This window comes from Peromyscus leucopus, chromosome 5 (genome assembly GCF_004664715.2).
Source record: "Peromyscus leucopus breed LL Stock chromosome 5, UCI_PerLeu_2.1, whole genome shotgun sequence".
NCBI lineage: Eukaryota > Metazoa > Chordata > Mammalia > Rodentia > Cricetidae > Peromyscus > Peromyscus leucopus.
In genome coordinates, this window is record NC_051067.1 from 11480832 (window position 1) to 11501510 (window position 20679).

Sequence of the window (20679 nt, forward strand, 5' to 3'; positions counted from 1 at the left end):
TGGCAGATTGGTCATACGCCAGGTTAGTCAGCTATATGCTACATTCTGTTCTCTGAGTACCTCACTAACCCAAGTGTGTGTACTTTTCCCCCTCCTTAACTAGGAATTGTGGTGCTTGGAATAAACAGAGCTTATGGGAAAAATTCACTCAGTAAAAACCTTCTCAAAATGGTGAGTGTAAGATTAAGCTGTTTGCTTCTAATATTAAGATACATTGTTGACATGATTTTGAAAATGATTTTTTTCCTCTTTCTTTCCCCTCCCTACTTTGGTTTAGTTATCAAAAGCTGTGGATGCATTAAAATCAGATAAGAAAGTTCGGACCGTTATAATCAGGAGTGAAGTCCCCGGGATATTCTGTGCTGGTAGGTAAAATAATCTTTTGTTGTTGTTAAGATTTATTTTCTTCATGCGTATGTGTGGATTCATATGCCATGTGTGTGGGCACCCGTGGAGGCTAGGAGAGAAGGCAGGATCTCATGGGGCTGGAGCTACAGACATTTGATAGAAACTAGACTCCCTCGAAAGACCAGCAGGAGAGCTTAACCACTGAACCATCTTTCCAGCCTCCTGTGAGGGATCTTACTGTCACACTGTGGGCTGGTTGCATACTTCCTTTGTAGTGATCTATTCTCCCTTAAGATGTTCTGTGGTTTGAACTATTACAAAGATTCCTCTTTGTCTCCTTTTTACAGTTTCATAAGAAAAGAATATTCTTAGTCTGTTAGCATTGGAAAGACACTTTTGCAACATGTGGATTGTTTTAGAAGCAGAAAAAAATTCTTGGAGCCATTGAGATAATTATTTGTGGTAAATGACCAATCCTTGTGAAACTTCAGTGGGAGAAACTAGGTCTCAGGTCACAGCGTTCTGCTCTGTGCATTTGACTGCTCAGAGACACTTGAATGGCAACATCTGCCTCATCATGGATTCTTAGGTGCGGGCCTGAGCTCTGAAGGTTGGTGTGCACAGTGTCTCCCACCCCCGTGAGTGTGCCCCCGGGTCACAGTGTTTTCACACTAGTAGCACGGTTGTACTTTCTGTTAGTGCCGTGTTTCCCCAGAATTAAAGATTGTTATCTTGCAGTGTACTTTGTTAGTACTTCTGAGCCACGGTGCGGAATGAATCTGTTTCCACTAGTAAACAACCTAGGTGATCATGACCAATAAGCAAGTGATAGAACTAATGTTTTCAGTAAAATATGAACGGGGTAATTCCCCTAACCAGTCAAGGGAACCACCTCTAGTCTTTCATTCATCGCACAAGTGTTTATTTAATAAGAAGTGACTGCTGTGCCTGGGCCGGCTCTGAGAACAGGGGATAGTAACCGTTCTTTTGGAGGTGTGGTGACTGTGGCTCATGCCCTTTAGGGTGCTCATCTTTACAAGCCTGGCTTCACCCCAAACTGCTGTAGAGTTTTACGGGATTTGGGCACATCCAGTGCAGATGAGTTATGTTTTGGCTTTAGTACAGTTTTACTGCTTCCTTAAACTGCAGCATACCGAAAAAGGTGACGTTCTACTGAGTGTCTGACTCAGGAAGGCGGTTACTGCCTTTACATGTGGGGAACAGTGTTCCCAGGCGGCTGCTCTGTCGGCCTGCGAAGGGCGGCGGGGTGGCCGAGTCTAGGATCTTTCCCTGTGATTCCCTCCTCTCCCAGAATTCCAGTCTCTGGATGCTGACTCTTCTCATGGACAATTGCATTGTGTTTACATGCAGCTCCCCCCCCAGTCTTTCCATGTACCTTAAGTCATCTCTGGATCACTTGCAATGCCTGCTAACAATGTAAGAGCTGTGAAAAGAGTGGCAACGTGTCATTTAGGGAATGCACACAGTGAATTCAGGTGACATTTTCCCCACAAATATTTCTGTCTTCTTGCTTCGTTGAACTGAGGTTGTGAAATTTGTGGATGCAGGAGGCTTGCAGTTCACAGGCCGTGCCTGGTTCCTAGGAATGTAGACCTAGAGTGTTAGGGTTCTTAGTCTGTGACTTTCAGGACCAGCTGCAGTCTGGGGTGGAGGGCTATCAGGGACTGGCCCTGAGGCCTTTGGGGGCTGCATGGTTGGGAGCGTGGAGTGCTCCGGGGCTTTTAAGGCTCACTGTCATGAATTCTAGATTAGAGGTGGTGACATTCCAAAGGCACAGCGCTTCAGGTAAGCGTGCCATCCACTGGTACTGTCTGCCGTCCCAACAGGCCTCCTGATTGCCCCACAGTGATACTCTAGCCATCCTTGGCTTCCCCTTTGTCCTGTCCTGTCTCTGTAAGTGATGCTGTCTGGAAGAAACTTGGGTGTTCTGGTACAGTCTGCTGTTGTCCATTGCAGGCTGTGCAAACACAGTATCACACACTATTTGTCATGTTAAGTCAGCCTGCTCACTTTATCCGAAGTTAATCTAGAATCTGCTTTATCTATGTTCAACTTTTGCACAGTCAGGGCGTTTGTTCACATTTTAATTCCTAAGTGGTCTATGTTTTGTTTTTCCTTCTGTATTCTGTTAGATACTCAGTGTTTGTGCTATAGATAGTTTGGGGCAGTTTGTTTATTGTCCTAATCCACAGCTTTTCTCCAAAGGGCGTTCTTTTCATAAATGTATTTGAGAAATACAGTTCTAGGTCACAAAAGAAACCTAATTAAGAGAATATGTGAGCTATTACAATTGTAAAGTCTTAATGTTGGTCAGCTGTGTTTGTTAGTTATTCAACATGCGTCTTGAACCCACCAAATCATTAGTTACCTATTGTAGAGTCCTAGAGACTACAAAACCTGGGAGCTCCCCCCATCTGTACCCCCTTTGAGAGCTCTGCATGCCCGGGACTCATCTTCCCTTCCTGTCCACCTGTGTGCTGCTGTGTGCTGTGTGCTGCTGTGTGCTGTGTGTGCTGTGTGCTGCTGTGTGCTGCAGTGTGCTGCTGTGTGCTGCTGTGTGCTGCAGTGTGCTGCTGTGTGCTGCAGTGTGCTGCTGTGTGCTGCTGTGTGCTGCTGTGTGCTGCAGTGTGCTGCTGTGTGCTGTGTGCTGCTGTGTGCTGCTGTGTGCTGTGTGCTGTGTGTGCTGTGTGCTGCTGTGTGCTGCTGTGTGCTGCTGTGTGCTGTGTGCTGCTGTGTGCTGCTGTGTGCTGCTGTGTGCTGTGTGCTGCTGTGTGCTGCTGTGTGTGCTGTGTGCTGTTGTGTGCTGTGTGCTGCTGTGTGCTGCTGTGTGCTGTGTGCTGCTGTGTGCTGTGTGCTGCTGTGTGCTGTGTGCTGTGTGCTGCTGTGTGCTGTGTGCTGCTGTGTGTGCTGTGTGCTGTGTGCTGCAGTGTGCTGTTGTGTGCTGTGTGCTGCTGTGTGCTGCTGTGTGCTGTGTGCTGCTGTGTGCTGTGTGCTGCTGTGTGCTGTGTGCTGTGTGTGCTGTGTGTTGCTGTGTGCTGTGTGCTGCTGCGTGTTGTGTGCTGCGTGTTGTGTGCTGCTGTGTGCTGTGTGTTGTGTGCTGCTGTGTGCTGTGTGCTGCTGTGTGCTGTGTGCTGTGTGTGCTGTGTGTGCTGTGTGTGCTGCGTGTTGTGTGCTGCTGTGTGCTGTGTGCTGCTGTGTGCTGCTGTGTGCTATGTGCTATGTGCTGTGTACTGCTCTGTGTGCTGCTGTGTGCTGCTGTGTGCTGCTGGTGCCTTCTTCATTTTTGAAGACCTAAAGCATCTCAAGTGGTCTTGCTTCAGGTTTCTGGAGCACAGGAAGCTGTCTTTGAAAATCCTGTTTTGTGGTCTTGGGACAGAATTTGAAATGGGGCTCCACATGTATTTGCCCCAGCTCACCCCTCTGACTGTGAATTCATTCACAGTGTGTTTTTAGGGGCTGTTGGCTTGTGTTTCAGACCATGCTTCTGTTCACTGCCAATGTTTCTAGTTACAGACAATTGTTTTTCTGTCCTTTTCTCCTAAAATGTGTGAAAACAGGTAGTTATTACATGTATTATGAAAAAGATTCCTATGTAATACTAGGGACTGGGTGGTCTTGGCTTCCATTTAAATCTCTGCTGTAGAGTTGAAACTATTTTACTTACATTTCAAATCAAAATTTAAAAAGCAGATTCTAGATGAAAATATATGAAAAATACACAAAGAGAGGTCTTGCTCCTCCTTCCTCCAATAGACATTTTACCATTTTTACTTCTTTGTTGTGTTGTTCGGATCTTAGACAGTCTTTTAATAAAAATCCAGAGTCAGATATCAGGGTGAACGCTGGATGATCAGAGAAGCAGAGCAGCCAGCCACTAGTTCTTAGCTCTGCGAAATCCTCAGCCTAAAGAGACTGAGTTCCTGTTTCCTCACACCTAATATACTTTTCTCTGCCCTGCCATATTGCTTCCCAAGCAAAGGCATGAGATCTCAAGTGCTGGGGTTAAAGGTGTGTGCCACCACTGCCTGACCTCTGTCTAATCTATTGGCTGGTTCTGTCCTCTCATCCTCAGGCGAGCTTTATTAGGGTACACAGCATATCACCACACTGGACTAACGCACACAAATGTCCAAGTGTATCACCGTGCCAATTAGAATGTTAAGCAAGTGCTTGGAGTGAATGCTGTGCCGCAGTGTGGGGTGCTGACAGCAGAGAGAGGGTGCATGCAGATGTCCCAGTGTGTCTCCAGCTGTGTGGGCTGTTGACAAGTCAGACCCTGGCTGGGGCAGATACTTTATCTTGAAACTTCTTGAAATGGCAAGTTCATTTCATGGTATTAAGCATTTCTTTGAAGTAAGTTGCTCTAAAGAAAATACAGAGTGTATTAGTGTACTTTTCTGTTTTGATAACTGACATTGTGGTGGTAACTAAGGTCCTGAATGATTGTTAAAACTGTTGGAAGCAAAGGTAGGGACTGAAACAAGGCTTTCCAGAAAGTCAGATCAGCTGTGTGAGGCCAAGGGCTGCCTAAGAGTGGTGATGGTGACTTCTCTTGACAGTTCTGTGCTGCGGATGGAACTCAGGACTTTCCCCATGATCAGGAGGCGCCGTACCCCAGTGCTGTCCTGTCTCAGACCTTGGTGGTTTTCTTTACCTTGACTTCTAAGACCTCAAGGGAGCAAAGCACCCCTGAGTTCTCTGGAGTCCCTGTGCTTACTGTTTCCATGGCTCTGCAGACCAGGTGGCACAGTGCATGTTTCCTTGTAGGTTAGAGCTAAGCTTCTGGGCTCATGGCTAGCCTCTTTGGAGCATCACAGGGAGGTGTGTGTGTGTGTGTGTGTGTGTGTGTGTGTGTGTGTGTGTGTGTGTGCGCGCGCGCGCACGCGCGGCGAATCAGCCAGCGTGGCCTTGTCATCTATCTGTGCTTTATAGGAATTGTGTATTTGATTTTAAAGTTCATCCCCTCCCCCCATTGCATATGCATACATGCTCTGAAGTCTGTTATTTCTAGATGTTTAAGATCTGCTCAGTTTTCAGTAATATCACCTTCAATGAAATTATGGAAAAGTCCTTGGCTGCATAACACATGGAAGCTTCCAGAAGCTGGTTCCTGTGGTCAGCTGTTTGTCTTTGTGCCTCTCTTCTAACACCAAGTAGTAAATACCCAGAGCTGTTTTTACATACTGTTCTAAATGAAGACTCAGCCAGCTTCACTTTTGCCCCATTGCAGTTTCTGAACAGACGACACTCAGTTCTTGGTAGTGATTCCTCTGTGCAGCAGTCTAAATTGAGTGTTTCACTGAATTATACCAGTGTGGGTATTTTCCCCCCAAAGTAAAGGTCGTTTTGCTTCTGCTTTTGAATTCTAGTAAATTGTGTTATGACTAGGACTCCTCACTAAAACCGTCAGCACACGTTGTTAAATGCTGTGTGTTCAGATGTCATGACGGGAATAGAATGTGGGAGTCTGCCTGATGAAGAAATCTGTTTAAACGGTTGCCTCAGTCTTAGGCTGTTGCTCTGGTGTGGTACATAGTCAGTTCTGTAGGAGGGAAGGGGCAGGGGTTAGTGTGCTGTTTTCTGTTGCATGCAATTTTTTTTTTTTTTTTTTACATAAAACGTTGCTAAATATCTCATTGAGGATATGAATTCCTTGTAATGACATTTACCACTTTTAAGTATATAATTGATGTTTTAACAGATGTTTAGGCCATGATGTTACGAATGATGTGCTGAGTGTGTTCATTTGAATTGCTGAATTGAATTTCCTTACAGTGACCCCCTTAAAAGGCTACTTTGTCTGCTCAGACAAAGGGGTTTGGAGCATTGCAGGGAAAGTGTGGGTCATTTGTCTGGCCTGTTGGCCTGTGTGTGTTTCCCTGCTGAGCATTGCTTCCTGAGCTGCGGGTTCTCTGCTCATGATAGTTGCCTGAGGTTTTCACTCTTTAGTTTTATGTGGACCACATTTTCATCAGTCACTGGAATGAATAACTGAGATGATAAACTCTGAAAGAGGAAAGGTCATTTTGGTTCAGAGTTTTGGAGGTTTCAGTTCCGTGCTTGGGGGCCCTCGGTTGGGCCTGTGGCGGCTCAGTACATCATGGCTGGGATGATGTGGAACATCTTGGAGGGACATTCACATTTAAACTACAGTGGTTTCTGGAACTTTCACAGCCAAGTCTCTGTCAGTGTATGGTATTAGTCTGTTGGGTAAGTACTCAGGAGAGGAGTTACCAGGTCTTAGATAACTGTGCCAACCATGTACAAGGTTCTGAGTTAGATGCCAGGTCACAAGCAAAACAGGACCCTCAAACTGAGACACTGTGTGTATGTGTGTGTGTCTGTGCGCGTGCGCGCGTGTAAGAGAGAGAGGAGGCAGAGCGTCTCTGGTCTTCTCTTGCCTGGTTCTGCTATGTGTCCTGCAGTATGTGCTGTTACTGGCGAATGGCCGCAGTCTGCCATTCTGTCTCTAGAGTCTGAGCATCTTGTCTGGTGCTCCTTTGTCACAGGGTTTTTGTTTTTGTTTTTGTTTTTTGTTTTTTTGGTGCAATGCCAGTTCAGATACTTTCTCCCTCCCTCCCTTCTCCATCAGCACTTCCTCCTCTTTCTCATCATTGTCTCCTTCTGCCCTGCCCCTCCCCACTTCCTTCTCTCCTCCTCATTCACCTTTATAGGCGCAGTCTCCTTGTGTAGCTCAGGCTAGCCTTGAACTCATGATTTTCCTGCCTCAGCTTTCTGAGTGTTTGGATTGCAGGTGTGTGCCACCATCCTTGGCCTTCACATTTTTATAGAATGCATCCTTACTGAGTTGAAGTTCCTTCTTTATATTGAAACAACTATCTGTTCTTATCTAGCATGCTTTACGAGGGTTTTTCCCAGTCAGTGGCTTGCCTTTTCTTTTTTTTGCAGTTTGTTTCCACTGAGGGTTGACATGAAGCATCGTTTTCCGATTTGCACCTTTCTAGTGGCTGCTTCCGAGTCCCAGCTCCTTCCTCCTGATTCTAGTGCTTTCCTTTTGAGCCTAGGGTGTATTCCGAGTTAGGTTTGTGTGTGTACGTGAAGTAGGGGTTGAGTGTTAGGGTACATGAAAATCATACGTGGTTTAGCGTTGGTTCTCAGCATAGAGCTCCTTGAGACCATGAGCACCGTGGAGTGATGAAGATGCCTGTGTCTGGTCAACAGGTGGCCTCGGCAGGGTCTCTAAATGGGTTAGAGGGCTCAATTGGTAGGTAGGTACCCTTGCCTTTATCTTCTAGTAAGTGGGTAGGGGCTGGGGGTTGAGTTTAGTCTTTGTGGGCACTTATGAAAGGGGCCTGCCTCAAGAGACTCCTCCCCTGGGGTTCATTCATGCCGTGAGGGCCCAACAGTGATGGATCTGCCCGCCCCCCACTCCCACACCACGTGGCCTGTGTTGTCTGTGAAGTGCACCTTGATTGTAATAGAGTTGGACGTTGCCTGAGTTCTTTGAGTTGTTTTAGTGGATGAGTTTGGGCAGGGCTTTGAGGGAAACCCCACATTTACATCCTGGTTGGTCAGAAGTATGAATTGCCCTAAGGATTTGTCTTGGGATTGGTATTTGAAGAGAAGACAGTCTTGAGCAGACACCTGTGTGTGCTAACTTTGGGAGCTCATGCCAGAGTTGAATTGAATTGTTGGATGCTGGCTTGGCCAGAGAACTGGAGAACTGGTGTGGATCCCTTAGAGACGGCCAGTGTAGACTGTCTACTTCATAGGATTTAGAGCCACCGGGAGGAGGACTAGTCCTGCAGGCATGCCTGTGATGGACTAGCTTGATTAGGTTAGTTGAGGTGGGAAGGCCCACCCTAAAGGAGGCTCCTGCATTCATCCTTGTTCTTCGCTTCCAGCTGCCTCAAGCTGCGCCCACTAGTCCCTGGCCTTAGAGATTATTCCCTCAGACCCAGCCCCCTAAACCTTTTCTCCCTTAATTTAACTTGTTGAGATAGTTTATTACAGCCACAGGAAAAAAGGGCAAGATGCCCCTTCTGCATCTGGAGTCAGGAGTCAGTCTCGCTCACAGAAGCCTTGGTGTCCCTTACCAAGGAAGGTCAAATCACTCAGGGCAGGGCAGATGGGAATGGGGTGAGGGTGTAGAGCCTCCACAACTTCTGGGCCTGTCACTCTCCTGAGAATGCCAGGTGTGCTTACTGGGAAGTCCTGGGCCTAATGGTGTTAGTGGAGATCTCTTACATAGGTGTTAGTGGAGATCTCTTACATAGGTGTTAATGGAGATCTCTTACATAGGTGTTAGTGGAGATCTCTTTTACATAGGTGTTAGTGGAGATCTCTTACATAGGTGTTAGTGGAGATCTCTTTTACATAGGTGTTAGTGGAGATCTCTTACATAGGTGTTAGTGGAGATCTCTTACATAGGTGTTAGTGGAGATCTCTTTTACATAGGTGTTAGTGGAGATCTCTTACATAGGTGTTAGTGGAGATCTCTTACATAGGTGTTAGTGGAGATCTCTTACATAGGTGTTAGTGGAGATCTCTTACATAGGTGTTAGTGGAGATCTCTTACATAGGTGTTATGGAGATCTCTTACATAGGTGTTAGTGGAGATCTCTTTTACATAGGTGTTAGTGGAGATCTCTTACATAGGTGTTAGTGGAGATCTCTTTTACATAGGTGTTAGTGGAGATCTCTTACATAGGTGTTAGTGGAGATCTCTTACATAGGTGTTAGTGGAGATCTCTTACATAGGTGTTAGTGGAGATCTCTTACATAGGTGTTAGTGGAGATCTCTTACATAGGTGTTAGTGGAGATCTCTTACATAGGTGTTAGTGGAGATCTCTTACATAGGTGTTAGTGGAGATCTCTTACATAGGTGTTAGTGGAGATCTCTTTTACATAGGTGTTAGTGGAGATCTCTTTTACATAGGTGTTAGTGGAGATCTCTTACATAGGTGTTGGGCCCTAAGTCCTCACCATTGATGACTGAGCCTCACTTTCAATCCATCATCTCTGCCCATCCAATGGAGGGGGTGGGGCTGAAAGTTCTTGCCTTCGAATCATAGCTTTAGTTTTGTGGTGACCAGTTCAATGCTGAAGCTGTGCCCTGACCCAGGAGAGTCACGTGATCAACATAACCACCAACTTGGTTAGGAAGGACGACTTTGAATAACGAAGGGCACCATTACTCCAGAGTTCAAAGTTTGGGGCTCTGTACCAGAAACCTGGAATTGGGAATGGACTCAACTTTTTTCATTCCACAGGCTGTTATTTATTTATCTTTATTTGACTTATTTATTGCATATGCATGTCCAATTCTTCTAGCAGCCATTTGTTGCGACAACTTTTTCTCCCCGTTGAATTATTGAGAGACTTTACTAAAAACATCAGATGCTATGTATTTGAGTCATGTCCAGGTTCTCTGTGATGCTGCATTAATGAACATGGCCTTATACAGCAGTGTACTGTCTTGGCTACTTGGTTAGGTTTTGCACATTGTATTAGTTTATTTTCTGTTACTGTTACAAAACACCTGAGAGTGTATCATTTGTAAGAAAAAGAAGTTTCTTTAGTTTCAAAAGTTAAAGTTCTGGCAGCACCATCAGGTGTGATCCCTGGTGAGGGTTCCCTTGCTGTATCACTTCCTGGTGGACGGTATTAGAGTGGTCAGGTGTGATCCCTGGTGAGGGTTCCGTGCTGTATCACTTCCTGGTGGACAATATTAGAGTGGTCAGGTGTGATCCCTGGTGAGGGTTCCGTGCTGTATCACTTCCTGGTGGACGGTATTAGAGTAGCTCAAGCACTTACGAGTGACAGGAAAGCCGAGAGCTAGTGGGAGCCACAAGCTTGCTGTTTCATGTGTACCACCTGCTTTCTCGGAAACTAACTGGTTCTGTGAGAACTGTCCTTTGGAGGTGGCACTCCTGTATCCCCAGGAACCTTCTAGGCTCCTCTCACAAATACCCAGCACCTCTAAACACCACCACATGGGGATCCAGCTCCCCAGATATGAGCTCTGGGAAGGGTCAAAACTCCTAATCAGAGCGGCTGTTTGCTTGAATTTATTTTCACGCATTTTGTGTTTGATGTTTTCGTAGGTGGTGTTTCTTTTTAATTTTACTTCTAATTTTTTATTCCTAGCACATGGCTGTCCACACAGCTGGCTCCCTTGATATCCGTGTGACACTCATGTTTTAGATTTAGGAGCCTTTAGTTGAGAAAGCTCGTTCGTCCGTTCATTGTAGATAGTCACAGTATCTTAGAGTAAGCTGTTTTCCAGCGTCTTCGCCTTTCATTCTTCCTTCACAGGATGGATTTTGGAACAGGTTGAGTCAACATGGTGAGGCCTGTCCTGGTCCTGCACTTGACTTCTGTGGAAGGCATTGGGTCAGCACCAACCAGCTTGCCGCCTAAGATGTCAAAAAGATTTTTCTTGACCTCTGTTTCCTAGAGATCAAAGACAAAACCAAAACCAAAACACCTAATGAGCATGGATTGAATTTTGCCAGACTCTTTAAGACAGTTGTGTTTTGTTCCTTCTTCTGGTTGATGTTATAGTAGTGACTAATTGTCAAATATTAAACAACTTGGTATCCCTGGACAAGCCTCTTGGCCACAGTGTATCCTTCTTGCATTGGGCAGCACATAGTCTCTGGTTTACTGAGGTGTAGCGAGAAAGTCTGCGGTCAGCTTCATCAGGACAGCTACTCCCTTGAATGTCAGGGTCATGCCGTGCTCCTAAGAACGCTGACTTCCGGCTTTCTGGAGCCGTACACATACAATCTGTAGTACTTCTTAGCTGGTTGGTAAATTTACCAAGGAAGCCACCTGGCCTCAGGTTTCCATAGTGGGAAGGTTTTAACTGTGAATTTAATGCTTTTAGCAGATGAAGTGCTATTCCACTTAACTGTTTCTTTTGGGAGAACTTTGTTGTTGTTGTTGTTGGTGGTGGTGGTGGTGGTGGTGGTGGTGTGTGTGTGTGTGTGTGTGTGTGTTTAGGACATGGTTTTGTCAAAGTTTTCAAATTTATTAGTATCAAGCTGCTCTCAGCCCTCCCTATGCTTTTTAGGTCTGTGGAGTCTGTAGTTATTCACTGTATTTAATTTAGCACGAGACAGGACCTGTAGTGCAAGCTGGCCTCAGCCTCACAGCCGTCCATGGTTCCTTCAAGGCTGGAGGGCTGTAGGCATCACCACTGCGTTCTGACCTTTTCTCTTCTTCTTGTTGGGTGGTTTGTTTGTTTGTTTGTTTGTTTGTTTTTTTAAAACGGCATCTTCACCTGTAAAGTGTCTGGCCTTTAATTTTCTGTCCTCCTGCTTCAGCCTCCTGAGTGCTGAGACTACAGACATGCACTACATGCCTAGATTTTTTTTTTCCAATCTTGATAAATTTTGTCCTTCTTCCTTAAAATATTGACAAAATAAAATAATCATTTTCCCTATCCTTTTCTTTAAAAAAATTATTTCTGTATTTTTAGAAATGCACATGGGTGTTTTGCCTGTGTGAGGGTGTGGGGTCCCCTGGAACTGGAGTTACAGACAGCCTTGAGCTGCCGTGTAGGTGCTGGGAGTTGAACCTGAGTCCTCTGGAAGAGCAGCCAGTGCTCTTAACTGTTGAGCCAACTGTCCAGCCCCTACCTATCTTTTTAAAAGCTAGTTGGCTTTGTTTTTTCTTTTCTATTCTATTGACTTATTTCTCTGTGTGCTTTGGACTTAATCTTTCATTTCTCTTAAGGTAGAATCAGCTCTTGCATTTGAGGCCTTCTTTTATCATGTGACCTTTCGCTGTTAATGTGCCTTTCTCTCTCCCTTTGAACATGCCAGGATTGCATTAGCTCAGGACTCCTGTTGGTTCCAAGGAAGTAATTGATTGGCTGTCATTAACTTCTAACTCGGTTTCCATTTTCAGCAAACCTACTGAAATACTGTCCTAGATTTTGTACATACCGTTTTCTTAGCACATAGGAAAAATCCATTCGTAATGACGTTGTTGGCTTATCTTGCCTTCCACACCTGTCCACTCAGCGCTTTCCCCACACAGCCCAAGTGATCTAAAAACAGTGCTCCTGCCCAGCAGCACTGTCTGGGTGCGGGCTGAGGCCCGGACCTGTCCATGCCATGATCTCTGCCCTTATATGGCCGCTGCTCTTACATGCAAAGGGGACATGGCAGATGTAAACTGATGATCTTATGATGGGAAATTTTCATGCTTCATCCCCTGGGGCCACGTAAGATACAGAGTCCGCAAAAAATGGAGGCAGGGGAACTTCAACCACAAGAAATGATGCTGGGAGTCTGAAGTCAGAGTCATACAAGGAGGGGTTCACAGAAAGAGCCAGACCCGAGAAACTGAGAGGGACATGGACGCTTAGCTTACCTACCATGGTGCCTCCAGAGTCGCAGGCCTGCCAGCCCACAGAGAGATACTGGGGGATGCCTCACCTAGCGATAATGGTGGGTGCGTCTTGTCGGTGGTCCTTTCCTAGCAATGGCAGGGCAACCGACACCAAGAGCTTTAGGCTTCATCTGCCTTGCCTTTCTTCTTCTCCATCACCACCACCCCACGACTCCCTTTCTCTGCCAGGCAAAGCTCATTTTTTCTCTGGACTCGGTGCACACGGTGCATGGAAAATGCTTGCCTCAGCTCTTATGTCCTATTCACCTAACCGCCCATTTTCCTTCTTTAAAAGTTTACTGATGCTGTAGAATTGGCTCAGAAGTTAAGAGCACTCACTGCAGTTGTAAAGGACCTGAGTTTAGTTCCCAGCACCCACGTCAGCCTGTAGCTCCTGTGGCATGCACTTACTTCACACGCACGCGCGCCATACACACACACACACAAAACTGTAAGTCCATCTTGCTGTTGGAGGCGGGGCTCTCACTGAAGCTGGAACTCGTTCATTCGGCTGAGCTGGTTGGGCACTGAGCTTCAGGAATCCTCCTGGTGTCCCCCCTATTATGGAAGTGTGCTTCCAACTCAGATCCATCCCGGTGCTTGAGAGACAGCCACCCTCGCACTCCACACCGTTCTGTTTGGCAGATGATTAGTAGCTTGTTTGTGACGTGTTGAGCGTAGTGCAGAGTTTACAACGCTGAAACACAGTCCTAAAATGCTGTTTTGAAAGGGGTCTGGGTCATTTTCCCTCCAGTGCGGTTCAGATTTAGCTTTCCTGTTTCATTTTATTTTGAATATATAAATACTAACATGGTTTCAAAGTTAGAACTGCAAAGGTAGCATCTTAGAAATGTCTGTATTCCAACTGCGGCACCTCTACATTTTTGTTTTTTGAGACAGGATTTCTCTGTGTAGTCCTGCCTGTCCTGGAGCTCATCCTGTAGACCTGGCTGGCCTTGAACTCATATCCTCCTGCCTCTGCCTCCCAAGTGTTGGGATTAAAGGCAAGAGCCACCACCGCCAGGCTTGCATGTTTACTTTTGTCAGTTAATAGTACATTCTAGAAATCATTCCATGTTTAGTTCCCAGAACTGTGAAGATGACCTCTGTGAGAAGGAGGGGAGTGGGACTCCTTCCGGGGGGGCCCTAGTCAGGGAGCCTACCCAGAGGGGCTTGGGGGTTGAGGGTTCATGTTCAGACAAGTGGTCAGGAGCTAGTAAAGGACAAAAGCTAGCAGATGGGAGGGGAGGAGGGAGGAGACGGAAGTAGGTGGTTAGTAAGTTCCTACCCTAAACTCTCTCCGAGGGCCCAGTCTGAGGGCCGGGGCATGGTGGGCTGGGGGAGTGCTTGTTTGCGGTGCAGAGCTTTGCTTTCTCTTCTGTAGTGCTTCCTAGCACAGCACTTGGTGGAGGCGGGAGGTCAGAAGTTCAAGGTCATCCTTTGGGGCTCAGCAAGTCTGAGGTCAGCCCGTGTTTCATGAGACACTATCTGGAAAACTCAAAGGGAAGCCTGGGCTGGGGGTGAAGCTCATGGAACTTTGGGAAGGGGCCTGGTGATTCTTGTAGTTTCTACTTTCTCAGTCTTGTAAGTTTTGTTTACTTCCTGAGTCTGAATAGCTTCCCTTCTCCCTCCAGGAGAGGAGGCTTCAATTCTGTTGCCAAGCAACAGGAATGCATGGCTCCTGTGCATTCTTCCCTAAAACTTCCCAGACTTCGCAGTAGGTTACAGGGTTGAGCATACTCTTTCTGAGTTGCCCCTCATATACAAAGGAAGTCAGTCCTGATCGGTGCTTTATTGCTCCAGGGAGAGGGAGAAGCCTGTGAGTTACAGAGGGAGGTGTATAGAAGAATGATATTGGGCACTTCATTGGGATCCTTATTCTGGTGATTTCCAGTCCTCCACTTTCAGCATCAACTTTTACAGGTTGTTCAGTATTGACACGGACTGTTAGATATTTCTTGATGGCTGTGATTATTTCCCCCAGCAGTCAGTTGAATGATCCTGCTGTAATAAAACTCCTTCCTGCTTACTGTGGAATATTTTTCTCAGCATGAGTCAAATTGAAAGTAAACCCTGCCCCATTCTAGCAAGAAATGGTTTCCATACAAGGCTACATGAAATGGTGAGACCATGGGAAGATGAAATAATGGGAAGATGGGAGATGGTCCTGAACAAGATACATTTTAAAATACAATGTTACATTTAGTCTTTTATAGGTACTAGGTTTGTAGTTGATATGATGTGGTCAGCTGTATTAATAGTTTCGCTAATGAAATTCAGTCAGAAGTCTCTTTTAAGGCTACAGGGAACTTAATAACACTTAATAAGTACATGTTTATTGGTGAAAACTGATGGCTTATGAGTAAAGGTTTCCAAGCTCGGAGCTGGATTTTGTCAGCTCAGTTTGAAGCTGCTGTGGTGACTGGGGAACTCGGGCTGCTGTGGATGCCACTGTGCTGGCATTGGCAGGGGGAGTACCAGAACGGGCTCATTCCGAGGTGCTGAGGGCACTGCCCTCCAGTCCGGGCGAGCTGCCTGGGAGTGAGGCAGGCTCTGAGCAGGGCCGTGCCTCGCCTTTGCCCGTGCTGTGGGACAGTGGGCGCCACACTGCAGCGCGACTCCACTGTCTGTTGCTGTTCTTCCCTTGCCCGCCTCTGTTTCTTGACTCAGGTGGTTGATTATTGTATCAGTTATTGAGAGCGGGCTCTTAAAAGTCAGCTATGATGGGGCTCTGTCATTGTCTTCCTGACGTGTTTCCCTCATACTATGTGAATCAGCCACTTCGAGTTCTTTGGATGTCTTAAAATGTGTGTGTGTATGTGTGTGTGTGTGTAAACCAACATGCATGAACCACAGCATGCTTGTGGAGGTCAGAGGTCAGTTCTCTCCTTCCACTTGGGATCTAGGATTGAACTTGGGTCGTCAGGCTTGCTCAGCAAGTGCTTTTACCCACAAACTAGTAGATAATCTTACTTGTCACAGAACAGTGGCCTCTGGCTTGGTGTGCGTTCACCCTTTGCTCTAGCCGTTCTCTGTCCTATATGTTTTAAGGTGCCACCTTGAAAGCAATATAAAATAAGATGGGGCATTCGTGGGAGCTGGAGGCGAAGTTTTCCGTTGATTGATGAAGACACTGACATTCTGTGAGTCAGCACAAGCTTCAGGATTAGCTGTGAAGGCAGTTAGCAAGGTTTGAACCCTCCCTGCTGTGGGTAAATGCTGGAAAGGGAACCCTGCAGGCAGGCCTCAGTGAAGGAGGGAAACTCCCCTCACTGCGCCTTTAAGAAAGGAAGCAGAGTCGGGGTATCACTTCAAGCTCGAGGCCAGCCTGGTCTACACCGTGAGCTACCCTCTAAGACCCTGTCTCTAAAAAACTGTGACCATGAGCAGCTGCCACTTTGGTGAGTTCACACCCTAGGTGTCAGCCCGGTCCCAGGTGGGGGAGTCCACCTTGCTGAAGGTTCCGGTGGTTGTGAGCAGTCATCACCTAAGATAGCGTAGTGGGCTGCCCTGGGGTCCTGGAACCCTGGCTGGGGCAGCAGTAGAGTAGGGAAGGACAGACACAGCATGGTAAAGCTCGTGTCAGCTGGGGTCACGGAGGAGGCTGAGCTGTGCAGGCAGGAGCTCTCTGAAGAGGAGCAGACTCCGGCGTGAGCACCAGGAGGAAGAAGCTGCAGCTGCTGGTCTTTGCCGCACCACTCAGTTGTCGCCATTCCTCGGGAGCCTTGTTCTTCTGAGTAACAGAGTGGCCAATTTCCCATGAGCCCAAGGCCTTGGAGTCCAGCAGTGCCCGCTCACACAGAACTTCACTTACTCAGGGCTTCCTCCGCTCTCTACAGTGAGACCTGATGTCCTTGCTTCCTCAGTAGACCTTTGCAGAGTTGAATGCAGCTTTTATATACCCCGGGAAATTAAAAACGCCCATGCAGCCTGCTCTGTGTGTCAGTCAGTCCACTACAGTGGTCGGCAGAGAACCCACAGTGGTGTTGAGGTAGAGCGGTGGCTGTTGTCTTAGCCAGCTTCTGTCACTGACAGGTCTTGGCGATAGTCATTTATGAAGAGAGGTGGCTGTTCTGGCCCAGAACTCTGCAAGTTTTCCATCCATGACCGGTTGGCTCCCTTGGGTTGAGTGGATGGGCAGGCAGCAGGAGCATGTGGGCAGAGCAGTTACTTCTCAGTCAGGAAGGAGAAGGGTTCCTTCGCGGGTGTCGTCCCAGTGACTTAAACACTTCCTGGGGGATCCCCATAACACCACCCTGGGGATGAAGCCTTGTCAGTGTATATCTTTGGAAAACTCCACAAGAGTGAGTGGATGGATGTTAATTTTCTTAACCCCCTACACCACAGCTGTTAGGCAATGTCCATATTAGTGAACTAGATATAATAACCCATGCTAAAGTGTTGATGTACTTCAGAACATCATGCCATGCGTGATAAATATGTATAATTTTACCAGCTTAAGATACATTAGTTAAAGCTACGAACAAAAACGCAGTTTAGGGCTATAAAGCATGCATAGTGGGTTTGTGGGGTTGGCGGGTTCATCTGTAACACTGTACGGTTAGGATGGCTGTGTGCTCCGGTCATGTGGGGTTGGCGGGTTCATCTGTAACACTGTACGGTTAGGATGGCTGTGTGCTCCGGTCATGTGGGGTTGGCGGGTTCATCTGTAACAGTGTACCGTTAGGATGGCTGTGTGCTCCGGTCAGGACTACCTGTACTGTTGTAGTGCTTAGGGTTGGGCAGCATGTGCTCAGAGTTGGTCTTGAACCATTTTTGGATGCTTGAGACATCTTATAATTAATTTTTTCCATGAAGAATTACAAAGTAACGAGGAAGGAAGATGTTACCAAGGTCTAAAGACGGTTAAAGTGATTCATACATTGGATAAAGGCGGAGTGGGTGCCCCAGTTCAAATGGAAGGTGTTCCTGGCTCTTCCTGCTGGTTTGTGAGTTTTTGGTTGCTGGGACTGCTCATCTCAGGTCTTGGTTCTGCAGCTTCCTCAGCCTTCCCAGAACTGAAGAGGGGAGGGTAGGGGCTGGCTGTGGTTTGTGACTTGGCCAGAGGGAATGCTGTGGCTGCTTTGATCTCTTATCCAGACCACTAGAACTTTCTCTGTTATGTGCAGTGAGGCATTTTGCTGTTTGGAGTCTCTAGTGACTTCTCCTTGGGGCTGGCAGCTTGGGCTAACTGGTGCGGAGGCCAGCTCTCCATCTGTCTGGCGTACGTGCGCTGTAGCGTTCCCACTAACCTTAATCATTTCTGGTCTTCCAAAAGTATTTGTTTTTGCTTTATGAGTGTTTTACCTGTGTGTGTGTGTGTGTGTGTGTGTGTGTGTGTGTGTGTGTGTGTGTGTGCGCGCGCGCGCGCGCGCGCTGTAAGCATGCCTGCTGCCCACAGAAGCCGGAGTATGGCATTGAATTCCCCGGAACTGAGTTAGAGGTGGTTGTGAGCCAGCATGTAAGTACTAAGTCTGGGTCCTCTAAAGGGCAGTAAGTGTCCTTAACTGCTGAGCCATCTCTCCAGCCTGGCTTTTGTTTTGAAATTGAGAGATTTGTGCCTCATCTCTTCACTAGGACATTTAGAGGCTCCTGTAGAGTTATTAATTAGCCTCTTTTCAAAATTGTATCTAGATGAGTTCTCTCTCTTACCTGAGCATGATTCATGGTACCACAAAATGGTTATAATGGAAACATCAAAGCTCACTTTTAAATTTAACTTAGTGTGTGTGCTCCATAAGGGTAAGGATTTAAGTTTGGATCCTTAGTGCTCCTGAAAGAAATCTAAGTGTGAAGGTGTGTGTGCAGTTAGGATTGGGTACTGGGGATGTGGAGCCAGGAGGATCCCAAGAGCTTGTCTGCACTTCTGCTCATAATTGTTTTATTTAAGTCCCCTTTAGAAGAGTGTGTCCCAGGTCCATTAACTGTTAGTGCCGTTCAGGGCCTTCCCTGTGCCCACTGCATAGCATTGCCTGTGCTTTCCATCGTCTGTCCTGACATTCCAGTGACATGTGCACTGAGAACTGAGAACATTGTGAGGCCGGTACTGAAGTGATTCCAATTCTCCTCCCATGGGAAGGTGTGTGTGTGTGTGTGTGTGTGTGTGTGTGTACGTGCGCACACGCAGCTCCCCTGGGTACTATGCATAGTTGTAGTCTACAGTGAATTAAGGAGAGAGTGAGCAGCCACGTCAATGCTGGGTACTTTGTTTGTTCAGTGGGACAGCTTTTGGTGAAACCCTGTCTGTTGAGTTCAGAATGAATGACCCTCCGAGGAACTCCTGAGGTTTGTTTTTATCTGTTCCAAATTTAGCATTGTGTGATAAAGCCATAATTATGAAATCATCACTTGACTTTAAGCCAGCATTTCTCAGGTTGCGTTTACAGTCACCATGGTGACTCATTGTACTTTGCCATTTTCGCTGCTTTGGCCGTGAGTCCAGAGCGGAGGTGGGTAAACCTCCAGCATCTCTTCAAGATGCAGGTGACAGCACCAGTCTGAAGTCATGTGTGACAGTGTCATTGCGTTTGTGACTTCAGTGAATAAACGAGTGATTGAGTTCTTGTAGAGCAGCAGCAGTGGGTGTAACATGGTCTTCCTCTGAGCATGAAGGGTGCCGAGAACAGAAAGCTGCAGGATGCTGCGGGGGACCACCTGATCAGCATGGACAGACAGGCCTTCTTTCCTTCCAGCGTCACCACTGGGAAGGACATGCGACATAAATTCAGTGTGCCTTCTTATGGCATTAGTCCTCAGTAAATGTCTCATTTTTTGCTTTACAATTGTCGTATGTCACCATCTCACTTGTAAATACAATGTCTTGCAGGTGCTGACCTTAAGGAAAGAGCCAAAATGCATTCCAGTGAAGTTGGTCCCTTCGTCTCCAAGATACGAGCAGTAATCAATGACATTGGTAAGTGCGGTCACATCTTCTCCGCATGCTTAGGATGGGCTTTATGTCACAGTTGTCTTCCTGTGCTGCAGTCAAATACGTAGTTAGATAATCAGTATTTTATTTGAAAAGATACGTGAGATATGAGGACTTGAGTTTGATCCTCACAACACATGTGAAAAGCTGGGTGCAGTGGTGTGTGCCCGTGATCCCAGCACTGGGGAGGCAGGACCAGCCAGCCAGTCTAACCTAATTGGCAAGCTCAGGTTCAGACAGAGACTGACTCAGAAAGTAGATGGAGAAGGAGTAAGGGAGACACTTTGCCATGACCTCTGACCTCCACACACATGTACACATGGGCACTTCAACAAATGTGTACACACGTGCACATGCAAACACACACACACACACACACACACACACACACACACACACACACACTTCCTCTTTTTTTCTCCTTTTTAAGTTTTTGACTCGTAGATTATTGACCAAGAGTTAGGCAAGGTGATGCAGAGTCTGAATGAGGCAGGAGGATAGGATTACAGGTGAGGCCAGCTGAAATTACAGTGAATTTGAGGCCAGCCCACTAAACCTTTTTCTTAGAAAAACAAAAGAAAAAAACTAATAACTGAAAGATAAAGAAGATTGCTAGTTATTGCTCTTAAAGCTACTGTCTCAATATAAATAAAATTATACACATCGATAAGTCTGACAATATTAGTAAAATTAGCATTGCTGGCATTTCATCACTTTGTTGTGAATCCAAAAGGACAAAAAGTGGTAAATAACTTAAAAAAAAAAAAAAAGGGACCTGAACAGCAGGACTGTCAGGTTTGATTTAATAGACTCAACCGTAAACCAGAGAGCATGTATCATTCTTTCAGAATCTTTGTAAAATGTGCTGAGCCAGAATCTAAAGTCAGTTAAATTTTCAGAAGATGGACACATAGAGACATTGTTCTTGGTTCACAGTACAGTAAGTTAGAAATAAATAGATTTAAGAATCATGTACTTACATGTTTAAAAGGAACTTGGGCTGAGTTATGAGTCAGAG

General features: G+C 46.4%; 1 protein-coding gene across 2 annotated transcripts in view; it reads left to right on the forward strand.

The window, feature by feature from the left end:
- Auh (AU RNA binding methylglutaconyl-CoA hydratase) overlaps nt 1–20679 on the forward strand; it is a 104445-nt gene that overhangs the window by 10964 nt on the left and 72802 nt on the right. For both annotated transcript variants that reach the window (XM_028863793.2, XM_037205724.1), the window contains exons 2-4: nt 104–171; nt 278–365; nt 19560–19646. In XM_028863793.2, coding sequence (XP_028719626.1) covers nt 104–171; nt 278–365; nt 19560–19646 — 243 coding nt within the window. The remainder of the gene's footprint in view (nt 1–103; nt 172–277; nt 366–19559; nt 19647–20679) is intronic.